We start from the raw sequence: 27,779 nt of genomic DNA on the forward strand, positions 1-27,779 counted from the left end.
ACATGCAATTGTTTTTATGTTACCTTTTTCAAGGCACGTGTAGCCTCTCCATTATTGTAAATGTGAAGAATATCAGACCACGTTTTATGACTGAACTATGCAAAAATGCAGAGAAATCCAAGGGGTTGACTTACTTTTGTCTAGCCACTGTATGCGTGTGTTTCTTCTACTCTCTGTGGCTTTCATTCCACCCACACAAGGGCTTCACATCAAATCCAAGATGTCGATACGTGCCCTTCTAGAGAAAGTAGTTCCCAAATTGCCTGGGAGAGCTCAATCCTTTCACTAAAGTGCTGTTCCTATGTGCTGTGTTCTTGAAAATGAATGCTCCTCAGATCAGTTTGATATCAGAGCTGTGTAAAGATGCTAAATGAATGCATACTGAGAAAGATCTGTGGCAATTTCACTGATTAGTTCCTGGAATGAAACCCTGCAGACCAGCACAGGATTCCAGTCCCAGGAATATTTTAGAACCAAGGATCCGACGCCCGTTAGTCTGTGGTCAAGGGATCTGTTTGAGAGCTGCACTCGTTAAAATGTAAAAATTGATAACACTGAAGGGGGGAAAAAGTCAAACATGTAGATATTCTTTTGGATTTGAAAGTCTTAAGGACTTCATAAATATTACGTTTAAAGGGGCACTCAACCGATTTTACACATTAAGATCAGTTAATTCATCATACATAGCACTACTCAGCTCAAACTCAAAAGTTGTACTAATGTTTCTGGACAGCACTTTTTAAAATAGGAAAAAATAACCCCGATGATGTCATCACAGTTTGAAAGACATGGGTATCTGCCAGGAATGGAGGGTCTAGTGAAAGACGCTATCAAATTGCATTCTGGGAAGTGTAGGATTTAGCGTTTTTAGAGCTTGATACACACACACACACACACACACACGCACACACACAAGGTAATACAAGTCAGAATATCTTGGGCTTTGCTGCTTCAATTTTTCCCATTATTGTTTTTAACTGTTGCTTGTCCTTCCTAGTACTCCTTTAATAGGACATTATATCATGTTGGACATGATCTGTGTTGCACAGTTAGTCAGCGTTGATTCCTGTGATTATTGGCACTTTAGAGATTGTAGAGGGCAGACACACAGGTATAGCTGTCTGTGTTGGTGGGTGGTCCCTGCACTACTGATTTTGACTGGTGTGTTGGGGAGCCTGCACGCTTTAAGTCCTTCAGGTAAAACTCCTCTCTGGCCGGTTAAAATGTTTTACAGAGGACTGAATTGATGGTAAAATCATTGACCAATGGACACTTACCGCACCAGTAGAAGCAGTGACTGGACTGCTGTGCACAACCTGATGTTGTTGTTGTTTTTGATGTTGTCTTCCAGGATAGTATGGCCATGACGGTGGAGACTGCAGCTGCCCTTCCCATGAGCAATCACACCCGAGAGAGGGTGACTGTGGCCAAGCTGACACTGGAGAACTTCTACAGCACTCTACTCACCCAGCACGAGGAGCGGGAGATGAGGTGAAACTGCCACAGTGGTTTTATAGCCTACAGTATACCTGTTGATATGAGGCCAGCGGCCTTTTCTTCACACAAATGTATAGAGAACACACCCGTCACGTTACATCTGTTGCTCTTGATCAGTAATATTCTAGGCCATGTTGGATTCGCTATGTAACAAAAGCTTTTTTTTACCTTTTTACTTACTGGACGTCGTACTTTTTAACAGTTGCCTCATGCATGCCTTATACGACCTTGTGCATGAGTTAGTTACCTCAGTTACTCTCTATGTGTAAATGGAGCTGTTGTTTGAAGCACTGTCACTCCGTCTGCTGAAAAAGGAAACAACCCAGCGGTGTTTTCATCTCAGGTGTGAGCACGGCAAAGCACAACATTGTGTTCTCACATTACCCGAGAGCTGATCTGTAGTCCGGGTAACATGGTTTGGTTTGGCAGCTGGCTCGCTGTTTACACGCCAGCATAAACTGACACGGGTTTCATTTTCAAGATCTGACCAGTTTTGGGTGATCTAATCCCTCCGTATATTGTGAAGTCACTAGTACAACAACAGTACAACATTTTTGTTTTTCGCCGCCCTTATTCAGATTTGTATGCATTTTTCAAAGCACAATATTTACATTGTATGTAATACATTGTATTGTTCATAGGCAGAAGAAGCTGGAGAAGGCCATGGACGAGGAGGGTTTGCCAGATGAGGAGGTAAAGTAGGCTTTGTCTTGTGGTTTGCAGACCTCAACATATTGCAAGAAAAAGGTGTTGTTTTTCCTTTTTATTCTTTCTCTTCCTCTGCGACTTCTTCAGATGCCTTACCGTCTGTCTGTGTTTTGCAGAAAGTAATGCGCCGCTCGCAGCACGCCCGCAAGGAGACTGAGTTTCTGCGACTGAAGAGGACGCGACTTGGCTTGGATGACTTTGAGTCCCTTAAAGTTATCGGACGGGGTGCTTTTGGAGAGGTACATGAAAAGAAAGGCTGAAACCCTTGCACATTTTAATTGAGAATGTGTGTATTGACACACACACACACACACACACGTTACATTTTTATTCGCACTCCTTCTGAACTGAACCGTGATGTTGTCTCCTTCAGGTCCGCTTGGTGCAGAAAAAAGACACGGGGCACATTTACGCCATGAAGATTTTGAGAAAAGCAGACATGCTGGAGAAAGAACAGGTAGAGTATTTGTCTGCACCACAGTTCTCACGGATGTTAAGACATCCTGTAAGAGCTGCTGCACTCATGCACTTGTATTGGAAGTGTCTCACATGTACGTTGCCTACTGCCTCACTGCAGGTGGCTCATATCCGGGCAGAGAGGGATATTCTGGTGGAGGCGGACGGCGCCTGGGTGGTCAAGATGTTCTACAGCTTCCAGGACAAGAGAAACCTCTACCTCATCATGGAGTTCCTTCCTGGAGGTTTGCACTGACATCTTAAGATGGATTTGCATTTGAGGTCATCTGTTCTTAGTGTGTTTACTCTTCTGTGTTGAGTGTTTCTTGCAGATATTGAGTGTTTTGAAAATTTTGAACTGGATACAGGATGAATCGCCATCCCGTGACGTGCTAGATGTGAGCAGGACAGACAGACCGACAGAGAGATGTGTTGAACCTGTTGTGTATTATGTTTTTGTTCTGACCTTGTTGCCAGGCGACATGATGACCCTGCTGATGAAGAAGGACACTCTGTCTGAGGAGGCCACCCAGTTCTACATCGCAGAGACAGTTCTGGCCATCGACTCCATCCACCAGCTGGGCTTCATCCACAGAGACATTAAACCAGACAACCTTCTGCTGGACTCCAGGGTGAGGCTCGCAGACTGATATTGCCCTGACTGTCAGTAAAAGCATACAGCGTGGTGCGCGTGTGCATGCCGGCTCTCTGCGGATGTCTTATCAAATGTTTATTTGATCACAGGGACATGTGAAGCTGTCAGATTTTGGTCTGTGTACGGGACTGAAGAAGGCTCATCGCACAGAGTTTTACAGGAACCTGACGCACAACCCGCCCAGTGATTTCTGTGAGTTAAAAATCTGATATCCACTAAAAACGGCAAACATGAATGAAACCAGATTCATACCCAAATGCATAATAAAGCTAGCCTGGCTCCGCCCTCCTACGTACTTCCGCTCAATTTTCATTTTCCTTCAGTACGTTGTCTGGGTTTGCGGTATATTCGCGGGTTTTCGCCGGCCAATCTTTACCTGTCCAAACAGCGAACAGAGGGAGTGGCTGAGAACGATGACGTTGAGGTCGTGCGCTAGTTTGAGTTGTAGTTCCGTCATGGCGGTAGAGAAAGATGCAAGCGAAGCCATTCGGTCCGTTGTGGGGGTTAGAAGAGACAGGCACTTTTAGACAGAGGGTGAATACAGGTATATTCAGGCAGACCGTTTTTACATTAAAGCATGTAAATATGTTCTAGTAGGAACCCAAAATACAAGTATGAATCTGAAAATGAGCCTTTAATGTGCACTATAATAAGTGGTAACTTTCACCTAAATACATTTTTACACGGAGACCGTGCTTTGGTCTTTTGAAAAAAACACACATACATAAATACATCTCATACATACATACAAACATTCTTACTGTAACTGTTTACCTAATCACTCGCTTTTCCTCTCTTTACTTTCCTGCATCTTGCAGCCTTTCAAAATATGAACTCCAAGAGGAAAGCAGAAACCTGGAAGAAGAACCGGAGGCAGCTGGTAAGGCAAAGCAGGTTTGCATTTCACTAAAGGAGTGTGTAAGAGTAAGAAAGATGGAATTGTACTGGCTGCAACATGCAAAAGAAAAATCCCTAATTTAGCTGCACAAATTGACACCGCAGCCTCTAAATCCTGGCTAACGTAACTTCATGTAAAAGATCAATCTGAATGACGCATGTTTGACTAGTCAGTTTTACTGGTTGAATTGAATTATTTTGAATATATATTCCAACCCAGAGCCCTCACCTTTTATCTTTCTGTGTGACTCGCAGGCTTATTCTACTGTTGGAACGCCAGACTACATTGCTCCTGAAGTCTTCATGCAGACGGGATACAACAAGCTGTGTGACTGGTGGTCTCTGGGTGTCATCATGTATGAAATGCTCATCGGTAAGCATGCATTTGTCTTTGTGTAAGGCAGACACAGAGAGTTGAATGAAATACATTTGGTAGATGCCACAAATTAAGTAATGTGTGAAATGACTTAATGTTCGCTGTACTGTACACAGGAACAGTACAAGTTTGTCAGTTACAGTAGACGACTTGCAAAACTTCTTTGACACGTTACATGGCAGATTAGTAAACCCAAAGTCAGTGGATTTTTGCAGGTAGTGTTGCTGTACACCACCAGCTGTTTTCTTTAAATGCTTGTTGTAAATGTGTGTTTAGGTTACCCACCCTTCTGCTCTGAGACGCCACAGGAGACATACAGGAAGGTGATGAACTGGAAGGAAACCCTCGTCTTCCCACCTGAAGTCCCCATCTCAGAGAGGGCCAAAGACTTGATATTAAAGTATGTAAAGATGCATTTTTATTTCAATATATATCTTTCCTTTTTTTTTTTTTTTTTTTACAAACTGACATGACAACCACATGCTGAACACATTGGTGTTGTGTTTCAGGTATTGCACTGATGCTGAGAACAGGGTTGGAGCTGTGAGTGTGGACGAGATCAAGAATCACCAGTTTTTTGAGTCGGTGGACTGGGAGCACATCAGGTACATGAACACGAAGCCCCTTTTAGACATAAATGTGTTGGCAATTTAACATGTTGGTCTCATGTTTGAATAATACTTATACGTTAAAGTCAACGACGTGACTCAAATGACAAAAAAAACTTTACTTTAAGACTTACAGTAGGCCTCTTTTCCACTGCATGTTTTGACTTGATTCAACTCACTTTTGGTACCAGTACTTTTTTTTTTTCCTGTTTTCCATTGCGGATAGTACCCTACTGTCATAACCGACACCCGCTGGTACTTTAATCAGCAACCAGAGGAACGTCTGAACTTCGTATTTCGCGCAGTAGGCAGGCTGACATTTCTTTATCGCTAAATAAAGAATTGCGGTCGCTATTGACACTAGCTTGGCTATTAAAATATCGGGGGTTTGTGCAGGATGTCCCATGTCGCACTACTGACGGTCAGTGACCGAGCTGCGACCAAAAAAAAAGTACCAGGTGCTCATAGAAAACCCAAAAAAGAGCAGTTCCAAGCGAGTTGAGTCGAGCCATGCTGTGCCGTACCATGCAGTGGAGATGCTGCAATATATGTTACATATTCCGTGTCCGAAAAGGGCTCCTCTCACATTAAAGGTAACCCTGCTTATGCACAAAGCAGTTTGATGAAAAAGCCATTACTTAGCTTAAATGGAAAGGCGCACATGCCTCATTTTATACTTCTTATTTCTGTGTTCTTATGTCCTTCTCAACCCTCCGTGTTTCTATCCGTCTTGCCTTCACAGGGAGCGGCCAGCAGCCATCTCCATTGAAATCAAGAGTATCGACGACACCTCAAACTTTGACGACTTCCCCGAATCAGACATCCTTCAGCCAGGTTCGTCTCATGGAATATTTTGCTAGCCGCTCTGCAGCAAACATCCCTTATTGGGAAACATTAGCCTCCGCTCCGATTCAGACAAGAGCATGACCGTAGATGAGACGTCATGATAGATGATTGAAATGGAGTCCTAACAATGCTAATGATTAGTAATAGAATGGCTTTGAACGGGCCAAATTTTCATTATATGATCTGCAGTGCCCGCAAGTAGCAAAATAATAACGCCTCCTTTTGGTATGTGTGTTTTGTGTTTATTAACAGCCAATGCAACGGAGCCAGACTTCAAATCGAAGGACTGGGTGTTCCTCAACTACACGTACAAACGTTTTGAGGGTCTGACTCAGCGAGGCACCATCCCCACATACATGAAGGCAGGGAAGGCCTGACACGGGGAGACAGGGTTGCGGAGAAAAAACAGACGTTTACGGACACAGGGTTGGGCCGTGGAGCCCCGCTGGCGCTAAAGGCTGCGCTGTCGGCCTCTCAGTATAAATGTAACCCTCATCACAAGTTATTTAGGTCTGCTCAGCCGCCGCAAGAACTCCAAGTGCTTGGGAAATGAAGGCGCGTTACCGCATTACCTCGGTTGTTCATTTCGTATACACGCGACGTCTTTAGCCATAGCTCTCAGGCCAGCTCACTAACTAGGGCACTAAATCAGCATACCTGCATGTTCAACAGCATATTGCTTCTGGAGAGGACTTTCTACTGCCCAAAGGCAACTGTGGGAATGAGGATTAAGTACAAATCCCTGCTTGAACATCTTCACAGCGACAGTTTCTACAGTACCCTTGTGGCTAAATTAGCTCTGATGCAAACATCATTTCTAATACTGAAGACAAGCTCTATACACTGTAGTCAGAAAGATTAGTGAGTGGGAACAGGTATCCCTCACTTGTTCTTGCCCATACTGTTATTGTTTGTTGATTTTAACGGAGAGTTCCAGCATGATTTCTAGGGTTTTGGCTCACCTTCTGCTTTGTATTCAAGAGTTGCTCCCACTAACAAAGATAGCATCCATTTAAATGCGCAAAGTGTGAAAATCTTTTATTTCAATTTCTTTCTAGCAGTGAGAAGCGTCTTGTTATGGCAGTAGAGCCCGGTGAAACCTCAGCATCAGCTTTTCTTTATGTGAAAAGAGACAACTACTGGGGATTGTGGTGGTGCTAGTTAGCAAAATGCTAGCGGATCCCAATGGAAGCCCAATTAGCATCACATTTGTAGAGAAAATGTTGAGAAAGTGAAGGGTGACAGCATTGTATTTCTATGCCTTAGATTTAAAAGCTTGTAGACCAATGTTTAGCCATGCTAGCGGCGTAGCTATTAATATTGGATGGATCGCCATGGCGTTTGGTACACACATTCATGTACCCGCCAAGATGAAGTGTAATAACTTTGGTGATCCTCTAGCACCACCATCGGGTCATAATGTCCAATACTTTGGTTTATGACCAAATATATCTAAAACTAATGACATTCCCACCGGTGATAGCTGTACAAGCAGCAAATGTTAGCATGCTAACACGCTAAACTAACATGGCAAAAATCAACATGTTAGCCGTGGATGTTAGTACGCTGATGTTAGCATTTAGCTTAAAGCACTTCTGTGTCTTACAGGTCCATTTCTATAAAAAGAAAACGAGGGAATTCTTTCAAAGTGTGAAAGTCTTCTTAATAATAGCATAATTATTAATTCCCTTTTATTCACAGTGCTGGGAGATTGAGTTGAACACGTCTGGTTGTTTTCAGTAACAGTAAGCATTGAAAGGGATAGAAAATATATGAAAACAAATGAGCAAAACTTGAAATCATGCAGGAACCGTCCTTTAACCGTCACGGGGGTGACTTTGTGTCAGCTCTGTGGGACAACTCTTCCTGTGGCCTTGCCTCAGCGCCACTGCTTTTCACACAGAGGAACAACTTGTTGCCAGGAAACATGGGAATGCAGTTTGCCCTGTGCTTGGCATCCGTTACTGTGGAGGGTTGCCCATTTGCCAAACAGACTGCAGAGTGTGTCACTTCCCTTCAGAGCCAAGTTTGTTGTGTTCAGATCAGTGCTACAGTAAATTGATTATTCCCCTGATTTTTATTCTAATGAGCCAGAGGGCCAATCACTTCCTCCTTACAGTAGATGGACAAAACATGCAAAGTGCCTTTTAAAATAATAGCTGATAGATATTGAAGCATATATTTTAGAGATGTTAATCGGAAGGTAATAATAATGATTAGAAATAATAACGCCGTTTGAATAAGGGGACATAAAAGGGGGGGGGGGGGGGGGAAAGGGAAGGGAAACATGAGGAAGCAACACTTGTCTCCTAAAGCAAATAGAAAGCCCTGATGTGACGGTTGTATTTAGTGTGTCCGCGGCGTGATAAAACGTCTAAAGTGATAAGTGTGATAAAACGGTGACGAAACGAAGGCAGTATAAACAAATGGCAGGTTTTTATAGATTAGATAAGTGAACAAGGGCCTCATAAAAAGAATGGGTCAAGGCAAACCCAATTGAACAGTGTCTTGTTTGTCAAGTAAAAGAGTAACTAAAATAGAAAGTAAATAAGAATAGATTAACATGGTGGATATCCTAGACATGTATGCTTTTTGTCCTCGAGGTTCTTAAAGGTGCTCTAAGCGATGCTGGGCGACGTCACTTCTTGTTGACGTTCGAAGTATTGTCAAACAAAACTGAGGCTAGCTCGCCCCTACCTCCTCCTCATCCCGTCCCCTCCTCCTCCCCGCGTCCCCCCCCAACCCCCACCCCCAAATCCTTCTTGTTAGTTATTGGCTGGAACGCTGGATCACTGTTTGTTATGTTTGGTGGTGCAGGTTGGCCCAGTTTGTTGTTGTTGGCGTTTGTGGAGCCTGGGCTGTCTACAGAGGCCGCGTTTTTTTTTTTTACAGTGTGTTCAGGGGACAGGCAGCTAGCGGATAGTGAGGTGATGGTTGCTGTATGTGACAAAAAAAATGTTGTAGCCTAACAAACGCGTGACATTGCTTAGAGCACCTTTTTAAAATGTAAAACGTCTTTGTTCATTTTGAATTAAGTAACCATTCAATGTGTTTTTTTTTTTTTTTTTACCCCCTGACCCTAAAAAGCTAATGCCATGCCTGTCTTACTCAACAAAACAAACCACGTAACCATCATGTCTGCTCAGAGTTGTGACTACACACAGCGCTAAACATAGTTACCAAAGAACTCTGATCATCACACGTCGTGATCTGAACACATTCAGCTGTAGCTGTCGCTCACTGCACTTAACTTCAAACTACCTTTTAAAAAAAAAAATTAAAAAAAAATTAAAAAAAATCACCTTTCTAAGAGAGCTAAACATGGTTATGGAATGATTTGTCATTTCTATTCCTACACTTGTCAAGAAAACGAGTGAGCAGAGACAGATGTTTGTCAGTTAGCACATCTGTTAAGTGTCAAAATGCAAGCTATAAATGTACATGCAGGGAAAGGAAATATATATCGGACTAGTTTAGCTGTAGCCATCCCAGGAATCCCATGTTAAACTGATGTTGGTGCTATTTCTGAGGAATTGATAGAGAAAGTAAGGGTCTTGCAGTTTGTTCAATTAGAGCGGTGTATTATAATAGACCTGGACCAGTCGCTCTTCTTATTTTTGATCTGTTTAACTGTAATTCATCCACGTAGTCCTGTTACAATTGGCCAAGAACGCACCTGTAAGACTTACAGTTGCATAAGAAATGTACAAATGAGGGTTGACTGATGTGTATATTTCTGCATTATTTATTATGTATCATGTTTGTTAATAGATGAGAAGAGTATATTTAAATTGGATGATTTTTTTTATTTTATATATATATATATATATATATATATATATATATATATATATATATATATATATATATATATATCTCAATTGGTTTCCCTAGAATTTAAAGGGGCACTCCAGTGATTTAGTATTGCATTCTTAAATCTTAAAAAAGAATGGTGCAAATTGTTGTGTGTGCAGCAGAGGCTGAGATGTCAGATTAACTTTTCCTTAGCATGGCCGAAGTTCCAAAAACAGTGAATCCTGCATTTCCCATAATGCAACTCGATAGCGGCTTTTTATTATCGAGAGGCAAAGTCCCTTCTCTTCCGGTGTCCACCATGGGAGGTTATTTAGGAGAAAACGTGTACGATAGTGAGTGGGACCCATTGCTCGTGTGAGTACGTCCCGGTACGGAACGCACACACACACTCTCGCTGCTCACAACCATACATGTTTTTCCAAAATAAGGTCCCCTGGTGGTCCACCAGAAGGGGAGGGACTACGCCTCTCTATACCCTTTTCTGTCTAGTAAATGCCTTTTGTCTTCCAAACTCTTACCCGTATATAATGCAGGCTTTCTGTTAAAAATAGTCTCTCAACCCAAGCCGAGTTAACCCTTATGACATCATCAGGGTCATTTTTTTTAGACTTTAGAGCCCTCCCTCCAGAGCTACAGAAGAAGCCATTCAACTATATTGTAGACGTGTGGCCATGACATGATGAGGAGTGAACTGAACTTGCTGTGAAAAAAACAGTGGAGTGCCCCTTTAGTTACAAACAGAAAATGTCTGGAAACAATAATAGTCAAACAATAAGCATCACATCAGATGGACAACCCTGATAGGCCAGTATTTTCCCCATAATGAAAATACCAATGTGCGATTCTGACCCAAATACAAACGTCATCAAGACCAGTCTGCAAGAAGATCCTACTTCCTACCTGCTACCGCTAGTAGACCGCAGCAGGACAGATGCACGACGGGGTGATTTTAGTTTATGGTTATTACCGCTGCAGATTCCCGGTTGTGTGCAATCACTGGAACACAAACTGACACAACCTGAGAAAAGCCAAACCGCTGTATTCACACAGTTTCACAGCCAAATAGTTAAGATTGTTCATGAGAAACGAGTGTGTGAGTGCCACCGCTAGGGACAAAAAACAGGAAGTAGATACTCCGTGCTTTTTGTTGTGAGGTAATGTCAAACTCATGTTCTGTGTTGTAATAGAGAAATGATTACACGTTTATTTCCTTCAGAAGTAGGTGCGCAGGAGATAAAAAAAAAAAAAAGTAGGGTTAATTTTGTATTTGGCATCCATACAATTCTATAATTCTATATATGTCCAAGATGACTTGAAATCCATTACTGTGTCACTTTACATAAAGGGAGCTGAATCATTGTGACTTCATTTCTGCACGAGGTTGAGAAGAGTGCAGCAAATGATTCACTTTCATCACGAGTTAAGCTAGACAATTCATTTCAGATGGACCAAACCAGCTCACTGACTCACCCTTTTGCGTTGTTACGCGACTTTGAGTCCATGAAAAGCGCTATACAAATTCAATTTATTATTATTATTATTATTATTGTTGGTCGGATCAGTGTCACATAATATTTCATAATTGATGTTGAGAGACGTTGCTTCCCTCAGTGGGAGAGTAGGTAAATGTGTACCCTTTGAAAAAAAAAGCTGTTGACACAAACATAAAGAATAAAAGCAGATCACATCTAGAATCTAGTTTTTAGATGCAAGTGGTCTCTGCCTCGGCTACCCCAGCGCTCCGTGAATTAGCTAATAATATGTATCTCTCCCCCCAAGAATTGAGTCTCAAGAGTTACCCCCCCCCCCACCCCACCCACAGGCCAGGACTATGTTGTGAGGTAGTTTGTGTAATGCTGTGTACATATTGTTGTAGACACTTGAAGGAAACTGTCTGTGAACTAGGGAGGAAATGTTCATTTGATATAGTCATTCACGTTATTGAGTTTTTATGTTGATAAATGCTGAAAATAATAAAATTAAACACCTAAAGTCTTTTTATTTGTTGTTGGGGGATGGGGAGCAGGTGGGTCTTTAATAGGTCCAATATTGAAAAAGGTGAGATTGGAGATCGCTATTATAAAAGATTCTAAATGTTTTACAGCGTATTATTAAAAATTAGAATCCATTCGGTCCCAAACTGACTAAAGTAATGCATGTGTGATGATGAAATGTAACCTGGAGCTGCTCGATTAGCAAAGAATGAGAGTGGGTATCTAAACGTTGTCATTCAAAAGCAGTTAAAGCTATAATTACTTGAGCTTAATGCATTTTAAATGATCATACTTACAAGTGTGTGTGTATATATGTGTGTAATATATACATATATATGTGTATATGTCTTGAGTTAAAACAAGTATAGAAACAAAACAAAAAAGGTAAACTGATAGAATGAAAGAGTCACACTGATCATTTCTATGAATGTAGGATTTTCTGTAGTATACAGCATATTCAATATACTTTACTCTATATCCTTGCAAATACTGTGTAACGTTCACTGTCCTGGGAAAATGACCGTTGCAGACTCTGCAATGATTAGTTTTACAGCATTACTTTGATGACAATTACATTTTAAATGCAACTGTGATTACAATTCTGTGATAAACATGTCCAATGTTGTGGTGGTGGTCTGATAAACCTGTTACCAAATTTGTCAGTCACTGAGCCAAAACAGAGAGCTGCGATCGAACAAATAAAGGAGAACAAGCTGGAGTTTTTAAGTCAGCACAGGTCGTTGCTGTGATTTACTGAGGCCGCTAGAGGGAGCTCTTGATACAGACGATCTTGTGAATGGGACTGTGGCTCATAGATGTACAGTATGTTGTCATTGTGAAAACCTTTCATCCCCAAGGGTGACTGGTTGATCATTCACAATAAAGGATCAAATGCGTCCCTGTGGACAGAGATAGTGTTGTCTGGTTAACAGACGTGATGCCACATTTCAAATTAAATTGAGTGTAAAAAAAAATATATTTTTAATTTTGAAGATGAGAAATATAACATTGAATTCATTGTAAACGTACTGGTTTCATTTAGTAAATTGTACTTACCTACATGCAAAAACAAAACAAAAGTTTAATAACGTGATGTGTTTCGTGTTTGTTGTCCACTTAGAAAGTTTCCGGGTTGGTAAAGTGCCCGTGGACTTTCTCCGCAGGCGGGCTTTAAACGGGTTAACGAACCAAACGTCGTCACGTGACCGTCGCGTTATGAAATATATAGGTCAACACGTTTCTCGTTGGCACGTGTAGCCTTCTGTCTTACGTAAAGTCTCATGCAAAGGTCTCGAATTACACTATGTAGGTGAGGGCCGAAGCTCGTCGAAATTAGAGGCGACGTATCACTTTGTCGGTTTTTAACTGGGGGAGTGAGGGTGAGGACACCATTGGAATAATTACCAACTACATTGAGTAGCCTACTTTTTTTGTTTTAGTCGTTCACATAGATTGCTTGTTGTGTTTGAGAATGATATAGCAATTACAAATTACAATATGGCACTGTTTAGTGTTGCCACCCTTATCAGAGTCGAATAGTATTATTGTAGATATGCTATTCAAGCAGAATCACATTCTAATAGTGTCGTCATACGGATCTTGTAAATACGGAAAATCACAGTGTGTTTATTTCCAAATGGTTGTTTTTATGCCATGGCGTTGTCATTGTCCCGATCATATATATATCTTCCTTTGAAAATGAGAACAGAGTGAGACCTCCTTGTTCTCCTCCCTATAGCCACTGTGTTTGGGGGGACGCGCGCACGACACACAGTCCTTTTTTTAGGACATCATCAAATCTCACCGGCATTGTCATGGCTGGCTCTGTTTGAAATTAATCGAATATTTGTTTTTGCGTTGTCACAATCTCATTGTGATGGCATCCTGCCAATCCTGTTAGACCGTCCACTCTCAGACAATTATCATCGTAATGCAATAGGCTATAGAACATCATCATCGTTTTTCACTGCAGCTAAAATGCAAGTCGATCACTCACTTGTTTTATGACGTCAAATGAAATAATACAGGCCTACAAATGGGACCGCATTTTAACAGTAGATGCCAACTCTGAAACATATTTATGCTGGGTCATTTCCACACCATACATTTATTTAATAGCGTTCTGTAAGTGTCACCCAGCTTAATACTCTTCAAATTATAGGGATGTTGATTCATGAGTGAGACTGAGTGTGAACTATTCAATTTCCTAGACGACATGGAGTGTTCCGTTCTTAGCCGTATCCCTCACGTTTCCCCCCCCCCCCCTCCACAACCCTTTGTAAAAAAAAAAAAAGATGAAGTCAATTTATACAACACCCTGCTATCTGCATGTAGATCCCCTCCTCTCCTCTGTTACTACTACAGCTGGTGGCTGGCTCCACATGCGGCGCTCCGTAGCCGTCACCGGCTCCAGTCTGTAGGCATGTCGGCCGGTGGCTCTGACGGGACGGCGGACAGGCCAGCAGGTAGGGGCTCAGGGACGGGTTGCTTGGGGACGACAGCTGTATTAATTGTATGTAATTCAGCTCGCTAGTTGTATTATCAGTGTGTGTCCGACGGGACCAATGTTTGTGTTGCTTCTTAACCATCATTTGGCTGCCAACAAAAACAGAGGAAGGCTAATGTAATACTTCCAGAAAGTACTTCGGAACTTCTTCAGTCCCTGGTCATGTGACTAATACGGTTGTTTTACGGTAGACAGCGATAGGTTGTGATGAGTAATGTTTATGGTTAGGTTTTTGTTAATTCGACTTAATGGTGACATTGAAAGGAGGTGATAAAAGAAGCGAGTTAGCTACTTTTATCAGTAGCGAGTCGGACTGTAACGACACCACCTAGCCGAACGCGTTACTAACCCCTTTCTATACATTCTATGGAACTAGCTGCAGCACCGGTGATGGAGCAGCCAGGCAGCCTGCCTACTAGCCTACTATAGGTTACCCAGATAACCGATTGGCAAACGGTGACGACTGCGGCAGTCACCGGTGTAAGCCGAGGGGAAAAGCGGAGGGGCGGTGGGGGGGCTTTGGCTTTGTTCCATTTCGAGACAGTGTTGTCAACTCTTTTCCAATGAAAGTCGCTAGCACCAGCTCCAAAAGTCGCTAAAGTCGCTAGATGACGTCATACGCTCATTTGCCTATTTTAAGATCGATTAAAAGATCGATAAAGAATGATCAAAGAAGGCTGGCTTGCCCAGGTCCAGGCCAGCTCAGCGGCGTCTTTCTCCCGTCGCGTCCTGCTGTCTCTCCTACCTACACCGGCCCCCGCACACCCTGTCCCCCCCCTCCCCTTCTAACTACCTGCACACACTGTGCACAGTGCTGCTGCACATGAGGAGAGAGGGGAGAGGCTGCTCCTCTGCTCCTCAGTCACAGAACAGAAGACTGTTTTGGCGGCTAGAGGAGAGAAATACCTCGCGTGCTCGCTGGACAATACTGATTACTGATACTATACTGATTTGTCGCTAGTCGTTTAAAAAAAAAAAAAAAAAAAAAGTCGCTAAGGGGGTCTGAAAAGTCGCTAAATCTAAACCTCATGGAACCACGTGGATGTATACAAAGTTTATGTCACTACCACCATATTTCCCTTACATCCCGACGTATTTTTGCCTAACCTTCACTCACCAAACTGTCCCCGGGGAGCTTAGTTTGTCACGTGGTTCACGTGCTTCTTTCTAAACTGGGTCAGTAGATCAGTAGAGCAGCGCTGCCTTCACTGGGCAGCAGAGGGAGCTATTCGCTCCCTGCCGCTTCGAAAACCGACCAAGAACCAATACAAAGTCAAAGTCAAAGTATCTTTATTAGTCTCCCCAAGGAGAAATTCGTTTTGGACGCAGAGAAATGGCTGCAAGAGTTTCAACAGAGACACACAACACGCACAGGGTTAAAACAGTTAGAAGACAAAAGTACATTGAACATCTAGGCTACTCAAAGAACTGTGCAAATTGCAAATTACCATTTTCTATAGGCTACTTGTGCAGGCCATCCTTCCTACATTTTTCTGTTCTACCATACATGCCTTACAGTCGTTCCTACTTCCATAAGCATCAATGCATTCAATCCTAAAAATAAAACATTAATTCTATCCATTCATAAATATCCTTACAATCCATTGTGAATATGCATTCATTCCTTCATTCATATCCATACATACATTCAGTCACAGATATACATAAGTTCATGGCCATACGTTCATCGCTGCTCATTAATGAGCTTATAGTGCTTATACCTGTTTATTTGCAGAGAGGAACCCTGTACCGCTTTCCTGAGTTCAATAGCTCAAACTCTGAAAACAACACGTGAGAGTTATCAGATAGAATGGTCTTAGCCTGCCTGATTGTTGCCTGATCAAAAAGCTCCTGCAATACAGTAATGTGTCAGCTATCAAAACTTTTCGAAGCTAACGCCACATCACATTAGTTAGAAAACCATCTAAACTAAACCCATATACAGCAAAAGCTGTTTGAAAACAAAGGCACCAGAGCATATTAATATCGCCATAAGCATTGAAAGGTCCTGTGCGACTGTTTAATACAGGAACTTAGTGAGTCATTATGAGGTGTAATAATGTTATAAAAACAATTCTTCAGTTCCAGTCACACACTTTAAAACTATATTTGAATATTAAATGAATTATAGCCATTCATATCCACCGGATAGACTTATAAAATATAGTAGGCTACAAGTGCAGTAAGGTCACCATAAATTCATCATTAGTCCCCACAACATTTACAGTGCCTCCCCACGAATGTATTAGGCTATTTAATGTAAACGCCATGAAGTATGTTCTACAGTACTTTGATTTTCTTCAGTAGGACAGCAGTCTATACAAGCTTAGAACCCTGAAAAATGTATTTCACAATTAGGTATCAAAAGTAAAAGTGAAAGTGTTTTGTCATGCCATTTGTCTCCAAATACTCTGTATAGTTTCAGTTTTATTCTATGTTAGTTTATGTAGGCTACCTTTTATTTATTTCTGTTACTTTCTATACTTTTTCTGTTTCTGTTTCTATTGTACTGCTGCAACAACCACATTTCCCCACTGGGGAACAATAACGGTATCTTATCTAATCTAAAATTCTTGTTGCACAAATGTGTAAGCATTTGGATTAGATAGACCTGCTGTAACAATATTGTAGCAGGTCTATCTAATCCAAATGCTGTTGGCTTTTACAACTTTAACATTGCCATCATGTTTATGGAATGTTTTCCACGTAAAATCCTGCAAATTAACTATTAACAGACAACATCTGCAGTTTATTTATTTGAAAGCATGGAGAGGAACTTGGAGAAATATCTTTTTTTTGCTTTGCAGGCAAGGCAAAACTGATCACAACTGAACAAAACCTAGGATCCAGCCAAGCATGAACTGAAAACCTTACATTTAAACTAATCTGACTAGGGGATGAAGTGCAGGTGGATAGATGGGCGGAGACCAGGGCGTAGGTTTTGTTTCAACATTGGGGTGGGGGGACAACAACGACACGACACACACATTATAGCCAAAGGGTCTGGGGGTCGTCCCCCATAACATTTTGACAGTGACACAGAAGGCTGAGGTCATTTGATGTGTGCAGTGAAATGCTGCACATGTGTTATCACACTGTGGTGGCCACCAGTGCACTCTTCTATGCTGCAGTGTGTTGGGGGGGGTTTTACAATTATTTTAAGGCTATTTATTTATCCATATGGTTTTAGTGTGGACGTGTGGTTGCTTCTTTGAGCTGCTGGACATCTGAATTTCCCTGTGGGGATGAATAAAGTATTCTATTCTATTCTATGAAGGTGCAGTGACTACAGATCAAGCAAGTCGCCGCCTACATCCAGAGGTATACATTAGTAGTCTGAACATGGAGCACTGGCGGATTAATACAACTGCAAAGGTGTTGATTGATGGATCTTGAAACTGTGGCCTTGAAACAACATCTGGTGTTGAATATCAAGAAAAGAAAGTGCTCTCGTCTGCTTGAGCTGGACGGTTTTGTAAAAAAGCTGTGTAAATACAGAGTATCCATCCTTGAAAAACATCCTTACAAATCTTTTGTTGTAGTTTTTTTTGAATTGAAAAAGTAGTCCTACATTTGCACGCGAGAAGTCAACACTTAAACTCGGCTTGTATCCACATCTTTGCTCTGGCTGTTTAGCACAACCTGTCTGCCATTGTAATTTGTGTGTGTGTGTGTGTGTGTGTGTTTTCTGTTATGACTCAGCTCCGTGTTGGAGGAAACATAGCAGCACTTGCTTGGCTTTTGTGGAATATTTAGCTTGAGCAAAGCACTGAAATTAGTTGTCTGCATAAATATCTTCTGTATTTTCTATTGTCTTAACATCCTACAAATATGTCAAAAGCCAAGAAGAGATTGGCCGATTGTTTTTGCTTTCCATTGTGATGGTTGTTAGGCACATTTGGCTCTGTATGCCATTAATTGGCCATTTTACTGCCCTTGCTTTTTGTTGCTGTACTAATATCTGGCTTTTTACTGCTGGATTAGCTGGCTGTGTACTGGTTTGTATTGTGCATCGAATCAGGGTATTGAATTCACTGGTGTTCTATTTGACTTTTCCCTGGCTATACAGGTGCTGGTCATATAACAAGTTGATTTATTTCAGTAATTCCATTCAAAAAGTGAAACTTGTATAACATATACATTCATTCCACACAGACTGATATATTTCAAGTGCTTATTACTTTTACTTTTGATGATTAGAACTGACTAACTAATGAAAACCCCAAATTCAGTATCTCAGAAAATTAGAATATTGTGACAAGGTTCAATATTGAAGACACCTGGTGCCACACTCTAATCAGCTGATTAACTCAAAACACCTGCAAAGGCCTTTACATGGTCTCTCAGTCTAGTTCTGTAGGCTACACAATCATGGGGAAGACTGCTGACTTGACAGCTGTCCAAAAAGATGACCATTGACACCTTGCACAAGGAGGGCAAGACACAAAAGGTCATTGCTAAAGAGGCTGGCTGTTCACAGAGCTCTGTGTCCAAGCACATTAATAGAGAGGCAAAGAGAAGGAAAAGTGTACAAGCAATAGGGATAACCGCACCCTGGAGAGGATTGTGAAACAAAACCCATTAAAAAATGTGGGGGGGGATTCACAAAGAGTGGACTGCAGCTGGAGTCAGTGCTTCAAGAACCACCACGCACAGACGTATGCAAGACATGGGTTTCAGCTGTCGCATTCCTTGTGTCAAGCCACTCCTGAACAAGACACAGCGTCAGAAGCGTCTCGCCTTTTGGAAATCAAGGTCCCAGAGTCTGGAGGAAGAGAGGAGAGGCACAGAATCCACGTTGCTTGAAGTCCAGTGTAAAGTTTCCACAGTCAGTGATGGTTTGGGGTGCCATGTCATCTGCTGGTGTTGGTCCACTGTGTTTTCTGAGGTCCAGGGTCAACGCAGCCGTCTACCAGGAAGTTTTAGAGCACTTCATGCGTCCTGCTGCTGACCAACTTTATGGAGATGCAGATTTCATTTTCTAACAGGACTTGGCACCTGCACACAGTGCCAAAGCTACCAGTACCTGGTTTAAGGACCATGGTATCCCTGTTCTTAATTGGCCAGCAAACTCACCTTACCTTAACCCTATAGAAAATCTATGGGGTATTGTGAAGAGGAAGATGCGATATGCCAGACCCAACAATGCAGAAGAGCTGAAGGCCACTATCAGAGCAACCTGGGCTCTCATAACACCTGAGCAGTGCCACAGACTGATCGACTCCATGCCACGCCGCATTGCTGCAGTAATTCAGGCAAAAGGAGCCCCAACTAAGTATTGAGTGCTGTACATGCTCATACTTTTCATGTTCATACTTTTCAGTTGGCCAACATTTCTAAAAATCCTTTTTTTGTATAGGTCTTAAGTAACATTCAAATTTTCTGAGATACTGAATTTGGGGTTTTCATTAGTTGTCAGTTATAATCATCACAATTAAAAGAAATAAACACTTGAAAGATATCAGTCTGTGTGGAATGAATGTATACATTATACAAGTTTCACTTTTTGAATGGAATTACTGAAATAAATCAACTTTTTCATGATACTCTAAGTATATGACCAGTACCTGTATATCATGTGGAATTCAAATCAGGTCATCTACTTTCCACTACCAAATACCTTAAAATCATTAAAGTGGAATGAAATGTAGGTCATATAGTGCGTACTCTCGTACTGTTGTGCATACTGAGTTTGCTCCACTCATGTGCATCTCCCCTGGGGTTGGTGGTCTATGTTTCAGTAATATGGTATGTCGTCTCCGGCCCTGCAGGCTCGGCCTCTCACTCCTGTCACGACGGGAGCACAAAGCCGGCACTGTCGCTTCCTAGATGGCACTTTATTTTTATTTTTTTTATTTTGTTTGGCCAGTCAGCTGGCAGAGCTCACACAGGTACCTGGGGGAAATGTCCCTGACTAATAAGGGAACAGGAAAAACTGTGATGTTGGAGGCTGCGTGTTGTGCAGCATCAGTGTTGAAGAGGTGTGATTGCTGGAAGGGAGCGCTGGCAAGTGTTCGCTCCCACATTCCACTTTAGCGTTAGTGATGACCCACTAAACTTCACTCCACTGCTCATTGAGTTGTGGAAGTTACGGTCAACAACAGTCACGTTGAAAAGCTTTCTTCATTTTGTTAAAACCTTTCCCCCCCAAATAAATGTCACAATTTAAAGTATATAGTCCTGAGAGGGAAGTAGGTCATTGTTACATCATTATATAAGTGTTAGGTAAGATGATGGCCCAAACCCCATCTACTCTTGTGTGCCTTTTTAAACTGACACACTGTGAGCATAGCTGGATGTTTGGCGCCACCTGGCAACCTCCAGCCAGTGCTCTGAGAGAAACAGATCAGACAACAGAGCCGGACTGAACCGTGTGTGTGTGTCGGTGTGTCGTGTATGTGTGTCGAAATGGAATTCTGTCAGTCCTGTACTCTGTACACTGTTTTTGGCAGGCATGCGTCAGCTTTTATTGCTTTTAGGCGAACAAGCCTTTTAATAAAATATTGCCACCCACTACTGCAACACATATATATGAGTCATCAAAAAGTCTGCGCGTCTGCCTTTTGAGGACATAAATGGTTTAAAATATTGGTACATTATTTTTCAGGTTGTAGCAAAGCTGTGCTACTGCAATAACTTCAGTTTCAAAATAAGAAAAACAGTAACATCAAGAATACACAAACTCACAAGATGGGCTACTTTATGGTTGCTAAATACTGTCGCGTCCAGTTCCCACTCTTAATTTGTGTTTTGTTTGTTTTCATGACTTCCTGTTTTATTTTGTAGTAACCCTGTCTGTCTTCGTTCCAGGTCACTTGTCTTCCCATTGTCTGCCTTCCTGCCTGTGTGTTGTCTGCCTTCCTGCCAGTCCGTGTGTGTGTGTGTGTGTGTGTGTGTGTGTGTGTGTGTGTGTGTGTGTGTATATATATATACACATACACTGGGACTGGGGAAGACGATTACGCATATATATATATATATACATATATATATATATATATACTCTCCTTGTTTCACTTACCTGTAGCCAGATTGTTGTTGAACCTCGTGTGTCTCACTCTCCAGCGTATTCCTAGTATTTGTTTTCCAGTGTTACCTAGACCTTTAGTTTGTATCCCGAGGACGTTGTCTGCCTGCTGATTTTCTACCTCTGCCTGATTGTTCTCTGAACAATAAAGCTCAAAATAGTGCAAATAGTGCTCTTGGGTCCGCCATTGTATTCTGACAAATACAGATCTACATGTCTGCTGTGTAGGACTTATGGAAGCAGAGAAAGGCCATAATAACTAATAGTAGTATGGTCAATGCTAAGGTAATTGTCATTAGTAAAAAACAAAAACACAAGTCTGTTGGACGATTCCAAAGAAGGCCTTAAACAAAAAAAATAAAACAAACATAGACTTAGACAGGTATTTGGTTGCTTATAAGATTAAAATAAAGTATTTCAGTCATAATGAAATTTCACAATTAGGCATTCGGTTGCTTATAAGATTAAAATTAGTCTGACCTTTCTTTGCAAATACTTAACTTGTGGGTAAAAGCAAAGAAAGGCCAGAGCAACTGAATACCTAATTGTGAAAGTTTCCCATGTTAGCGTTCTGTCATCCAATGTCATCTTGTTGATTTGTATCAATTTCATTTTATGTCTTTTCATTCACTTCTGACTTTTTCCCCCGGCATTTTCACCTTTATTCGATAGATGACATGAGGGGTATTACATGCAACAAAGGACCCGGGCCGCGGCGGTAATGTGGCATGCGCTGTAACCACTCGGCTACCGAGGCGCTCCCACATCTGCATTTGTAAGACCGGCAATTAAAATATTTGACGTCAACCAATCAAAATCAAAACTAAACGGTTTATCTAAATGTAGTTCAAGGCATTTGATCTTACTTGCTTAGAACCAGTGTCCAGTGTTTTCCCTAGCTTTGTGGAAGACTTAGGTGCAGGTATTTGGCGGGGGGGTTTAGGCGTCCTTCCTCAAGAAAATGTGACGTTTTTCGAAAAACAAAAAAAAAGAAGCAATTCCCCCATAAATTTTGTACCTCTTTGGCATCTCTTTGTAGTCAGTTTGTGTCCCTTTGTGGTAGTTTTGCGTCTCTTTTTCATTTTGTAGCATTATTATAACCATATCTGTGTCCAAAACGTTGGAAAAGCTAAAGCAGATAATAAATAAACAACACTCCAAAAGGCTTAAAGACAAAACTTGCTAAAGAAGTCCAACTACAATCATTAGATCTGAGAAAAGTCTTTTAGTTACACTTTTATTTATTGGGTGCTGCACAAAACGGCTCGGGGTGTTGCACCTAAACCTTATAATGGAGTCTAATCAGCTTCGGTCTTCTTGATTGATTATTTTTATTCGCTGCTATGCTTGATATGAGCCACAAAAAACCCAACACACCCTAGTGGCAGAGCAAGTCTTATTCATTCATTAATGGTGAATTATTAATAGGGCATCTGACAAGCCAGCACTACAGAGCTCTCAAGGGTTTTACGTTCTCATTTGCAGTCTTGTTTCCATGTATCAGATCTCGCTGCAGACGGGGAATGCCCAGAGCAAGCAGGCTCCTCGCTGCCGGCTGTCGAGGTGCCAAGGAAACGAAAGGGAGACGTGGAGGAGAGGTCAGGCACCCATGGACAGTAAGAGGAGTGCATGGAACACACTGTACTGCACAATGCATATATATTCTCATAGTGCTGGGCAATAATTCTATATGATCATTTATCGTCTTTCAATGGAATCATATCGTGATGAAATCACACATCGAGATATCGTGATTCACTATTACGTTGTCTAAATTGATAATAACGAGCACATACTAACTCCATTTTCTCCGAAAATCTGTTGTGAAACATTTTGAGGGAATGTCATTTGAAGAATTGCAGATTAGTTTTAACATCACACTATTTTTTGTGCATGCATGGAAACATAGTCAGTATACAGCTGGGGGGGGGGGGGGAAATGTTCTCTATAATTTCACGTGAAACCGTTTACCACATTATTAGTGATTATCTAAAATCTCATTGTAAAAAATATTTTGTGAAAGCACCAATTGTCAACATCTACAATATCGACATCCGTGTATTTGGTTAAGAATCTCTGGTTTTCTCCATATCGCCCAGACCTATATTCTCATTTTATAGTAAACCACCCACAGTATGTCCATTCGACTTTACAGGCAAAGTGTCGACTTTCAAATGGACGATGACCTCAGCAGGTACACGGACTTCTTGGCTTTGTTCACACACGTTTTTTACGAGAACACTGGCAAAGAATTTCATTTGTTGATCCCTTTATTTGCAGATCTGAAGGAGAGGATCAGCAAGTCAAAATGAAATGCTTCAGGTGAACCTATTTTTTTTATTTATTTTTTTTTATATCAAATTACAGTGGGGTAATCTGTGTCTTGTAAAGCCCTTTGTGGCTTTGATTGTTCTCATTTACTGTGTAATGTCACCAGCTATTTTAAAACCATAATGACTGTCATAAGTTTTTTTTTGGTAACACTTTACTTGAAGGTATCTACATAAGAGTGACATGACACTGTCATGAACACATGACACTGTCATGGCACAGTCATGACACATGAACCCTAACTCTAACCCTAACTCTAACATGACAAAAACCCAGTGACACTTACTAAAAGAAGCGTTATGTCATAAACGTTTATGCCTTGTTTATAATGTTTATGACACGTTCCTGACAGTGTCATGTCACTCTTATGTAGATACCTTCAAGTAAAGTGTAACCATTGTTTTTTAAATACTTGGATTATGCGTCGAAAGGAGCCAGTTGAGGTGGTTCGGGCATCTGGTAAGGATGCCCCCTAGGGAGGTGTTCCAGGCACGTCCAGCTGGGAGGAGGCCTCGGGGGAGACCCAGGACTAGGTGGAGGGATTATATCTCCAACCAGGCCTGGGAACGCCTCGGGATCCCCCAGTCGGAGCTGGTTAATGTGGCCCGGGAAAGGGAAGTTTGGGGTCCCCTGCTGGAGCTGCTACCCCCGCGACCCGACCCCGGATAAGCGGACGAAGATGGATGGATTGCATTATGAACTCCAAATAATGACCTCTACCCACAATAAAATACTACAGAGATGTCTTTCTGATTTCATTCTGACTGCGTCTGCAGGGAGCCTCACCGACAGATTGAGAAGCGCCGGAGGGATAAAATGAACACCCTCATTGACGAGCTGGCGGCCATGATCCCCACCTGTCAGCCCATGGCGCGAAAACTCGACAAACTCACTGTGCTGCGGAAGGCTGTGCAACACCTGAAAGCCCTCAAAGGTAACTCTGAAACTGGCTGGAATGTAACTAAGTACATTTACTCAAGTGCTTTACTTAAGTACACATTTCAGGTACTTGGACTTTACTTGAGTCTTTTCTTTTCATGCCACTTTCTACTTCTGCTCCGCTACATTTCAGAGAGAAATATTGTACTTTTTAATCCACTACATTCATCTGATGGCTTTAGTTACTAGTTACCTTGCAAATGAAGATTTGTTTGCACACAAAACACATGTAGTTTATAAAATACAATGTTTTTTTAATAAATCAAACTACCCAACAATATATAGACCTACAAGTCCAGCTGAAACGATTAGCTGTTTAAACACTTGATTGACAGAACTGTTTTCATGGTTTCCAGTTTCTAAAATGTGAGGATTTTTGCTGCATTGAGTACTTTTAGATTTAATACTTAAGTACATTTCCCTGATGATACGTACATACTTTTACTTAAGTTACATTTTCAATGCCTGACTTTTACTTGTAACAGAGTATTTTTACAATGTGGTATTAGTACTTTTACTTAAGAAAAGGATCTAAATACTTCTAAACGGTGTCTCTTGTGTTTCCAGCTGGGACAGGCAGCGCCTTTACAGACACCACGTCCAACCCTTCAATCCTGTCTCATGATGACCTCAAGCACCTTCTGCTCAGGGTAGGTACTCATGTAAGACCCCCACCAGTTCCTATTTCATTATTACATCTATCTATCTATCTATCTATCTATCTATCTATCTATCTATCTATCAATCTATCTATCTATCTATCGACCTACCTACCTCTCTCGCTCTATCTATCTATCTATCTATCTGTGTATTAACATGTCTTTTTATCTCTTTCTACCAGGCTGTGGACGGTTTCCTGTTAGTTGTAAGTTGTGACCGGGCCAAAATCCTGTTCATCTCCGAGTCCGTTTCCAAGATCCTCAACCTTAGCCAGGTGGGTGTGGCACACACTCATTTTGCTGTAGTCATCAGCTTTAAATATTAAACGTTGCAGGTCATTCTGCTGGTTCACCTGGCTTAGATGCTCAACATTTAACCTACCTTTTCTTTTTTTTTTTTTTTTTTTTATGTTGTCAAAATGAGGCAAAATAGCATGAAAGTACGGAGCCACAAAAATGACAAAATGTAGTAACATTTTACCAGAGTAGTCAACAATCTAACTGAAAATATCAACTAACAGTAAGTGAAATAATTCAGTGTAAAAAGTGAAAAAAAAGAATTATAGCTTTATACTTAAACCATTCTAGTTAAAGTCCCCCTCCAGAAAAATGTTTTAATAAAAAAAAAAAGACTACTGTTATGATTAATATGTTGTTTATCATGGTTTCCCCATAAAAAAAGTTTTTTAAAAAAAACTCTGAAAAGGGGCTGGTAGCACAGCTACACTTTCTCCCTCATTGAGAAATAATGGATCTGGCCTCGCCCCACCCACCACTGCTGCTCGTGCCCACGCTGTGTTGAGACTCATGCGATGACTACATTATAGCATCTTGACCGCTGAAAGAGCAGTGTGCATCAAGATCGCATGAAACAGTGAAGGGATTTAGCCATGGTCAACATGTTTGAGTCTCACGCCGGGTTCAGACAGGAGGCGGCGGGATGTCCCGCCCTATCAGGTGCAACAACGCTAACAGGAGGCTCAGGAAGATGTCAGTCAATCAGTCTAAACACTCCCACAAAATCCTGGGAAGAGGTCTAAACAGACTAGTCTATATCCACGACATTCCACTTCCGGGATTGTTCAGGTGCCGCGGGAAATACCGCCTCTTTTTCAGCCGGATGTCCGTCACCTTCCGCTTTCTTTGTTTTGGCATTCTAACCTCTGGTGGATTAAACAACCTTTGAACGTACACATGTTCCACCAAAACAAGATCCTTCCCGAGGTTATTTTGCAGCGGGACCGTTGCTCCGTGCAGTGGTTAGACCATTGTGATTGGTTTAAAGAAATGCCAATAAACCAGAGCACGTTTTTCTCCCATCCCGGAATGCTGTGTGGACTAGCCAGACCCTCCTCCGCAGTGCTGTGGAGGAAGGTCTGGCAAGGCGAGACTAAAACAAACAGATGAACTGAATACACCTGTGTAGGTTGTTGATGTTAAAGTAAAGAAGCGTTATAGCTTTTTACTAACCGATTGGTGGGAAAATTGCACTGCATTTTGTCAGTTTGGGCCCCCATATAAAGGTCTCAACTTCATCTACTCTCAGCATGCTGGATTTGTGCTTGTGCCACATATTCCTCATATGGTGGAGGAACCGGATATTTACAACTCAAGTCTACAACACAAAATTGTGTTTCTGCAGATTTTATGAGCAAACAAAAACACACAAGTTATACTTCATAATTAAGTCCAAATCTAGTTTTTTTTTAATTTTTTCTGCAGGGCCAGCAACCTCTGAGCTTTATAAAAAAAAAAAAAATAAAGTCTGTTGGCTTGGCATTCAGAGTGTAAACCACACCTGCTCTACATTCTTGACCACATTTTCCAGCTTTTACACGGACTGTAGGCAGGCAGAAAGGAATGGAGATTAGGAGGGATGTAAAAGAAAGGCTTCTAAAGTAATCTGACACCATGTCTGCAGGGCAGCATGTGTTATTTTGGGGATAACCAGTAAACCATGATTAGATACATGCTGCAGCAATTCTCTTATAGCCCAGCTACATTGACTGTATGTAGAGCTGCAAACAGTCAGCTGATATCTTCCTATACAAGTTTTGATACAGTGAGCTGCATGATCAGGGCTGTAGAAGAACCGGAAAGGATACACAACTGAACAAACAACACAACGATTAAGCATCAGGTTGCAGTTCATGAACAAAGAGAGTTGAATAAAACAAAGATGGTAAAGTTGAATAAATGGATGCATGTCATATGGGTTCATAGTTGGAGCTGACTGGGCAGAGCTTGTTCGATTTCATCCATCCCAAAGACATCAACAAGGTGAAGGAACAGCTGTCGTCTTCGGAGTATCCTCGCCAATGCCTCATTGACGCTGCAAGTAAGTCTGTTGCCAGGTTGGTTCAATCATTTATTCATTCATTCATTCAACCTTTATTTATACTCGAGAGATCATTGAGGGGCGACCCTCATTTACAATGACATTGAGTAAAATTACAAAGACAAA

General features: G+C 41.5%; 2 protein-coding genes and 1 long non-coding RNA gene across 9 annotated transcripts in view; 2 read left to right on the forward strand and 1 right to left on the reverse strand.

Annotated features, from left to right (window-relative positions):
• Positions 1-9,864, forward strand: part of LOC144537767 (serine/threonine-protein kinase 38-like) — a 17,647-nt gene extending 7,783 nt beyond the window's left edge. For both annotated transcript variants that reach the window (XM_078281638.1, XM_078281639.1), the window contains exons 2-14: positions 1,352-1,491; positions 2,139-2,190; positions 2,322-2,444; positions 2,579-2,662; positions 2,783-2,906; positions 3,139-3,293; positions 3,406-3,508; positions 4,135-4,196; positions 4,469-4,586; positions 4,866-4,989; positions 5,099-5,194; positions 5,940-6,031; positions 6,296-9,864. In XM_078281638.1, the coding sequence (XP_078137764.1) occupies positions 1,358-1,491; positions 2,139-2,190; positions 2,322-2,444; positions 2,579-2,662; positions 2,783-2,906; positions 3,139-3,293; positions 3,406-3,508; positions 4,135-4,196; positions 4,469-4,586; positions 4,866-4,989; positions 5,099-5,194; positions 5,940-6,031; positions 6,296-6,420 (1,392 nt within the window). In that variant the 5' untranslated portion in view covers positions 1,352-1,357 and the 3' untranslated portion in view covers positions 6,421-9,864. The remainder of the gene's footprint in view (positions 1-1,351; positions 1,492-2,138; positions 2,191-2,321; positions 2,445-2,578; positions 2,663-2,782; positions 2,907-3,138; positions 3,294-3,405; positions 3,509-4,134; positions 4,197-4,468; positions 4,587-4,865; positions 4,990-5,098; positions 5,195-5,939; positions 6,032-6,295) is intronic.
• Positions 9,865-12,572: 2,708 nt separating this feature from the next.
• LOC144537769 (uncharacterized) lies at positions 12,573-13,013 on the reverse strand. Its single transcript, XR_013503889.1, has 2 exons — positions 12,910-13,013; positions 12,573-12,752 (listed from the first exon to the last, which is right to left on the reverse strand). It is a non-coding gene; the product is annotated as an uncharacterized LOC144537769 (long non-coding RNA).
• A 1,108-nt stretch (positions 13,014-14,121) lies between these two features.
• LOC144512033 (basic helix-loop-helix ARNT-like protein 2) overlaps positions 14,122-27,779 on the forward strand; it is a 35,727-nt gene continuing 22,069 nt past the window's right edge. For 3 of the 6 annotated variants that reach the window (XM_078242566.1, XM_078242567.1, XM_078242570.1), the window contains exons 1-8: positions 14,122-14,318; positions 22,891-23,002; positions 23,542-23,580; positions 23,667-23,708; positions 24,494-24,651; positions 25,224-25,318; positions 25,498-25,590; positions 27,539-27,653. In XM_078242566.1, the coding sequence (XP_078098692.1) occupies positions 14,276-14,318; positions 22,891-23,002; positions 23,542-23,580; positions 23,667-23,708; positions 24,494-24,651; positions 25,224-25,318; positions 25,498-25,590; positions 27,539-27,653 (697 nt within the window). In that variant the 5' untranslated portion in view covers positions 14,122-14,275. The remainder of the gene's footprint in view (positions 14,319-22,890; positions 23,003-23,541; positions 23,581-23,666; positions 23,709-24,493; positions 24,652-25,223; positions 25,319-25,497; positions 25,591-27,538; positions 27,654-27,779) is intronic. The other 3 variants (XM_078242568.1, XM_078242571.1, XM_078242569.1) reach the window with 3 other exon arrangements.

This window comes from Sander vitreus, chromosome 23 (assembly GCF_031162955.1).
Source record: "Sander vitreus isolate 19-12246 chromosome 23, sanVit1, whole genome shotgun sequence".
Lineage (NCBI taxonomy): Eukaryota > Metazoa > Chordata > Actinopteri > Perciformes > Percidae > Sander > Sander vitreus.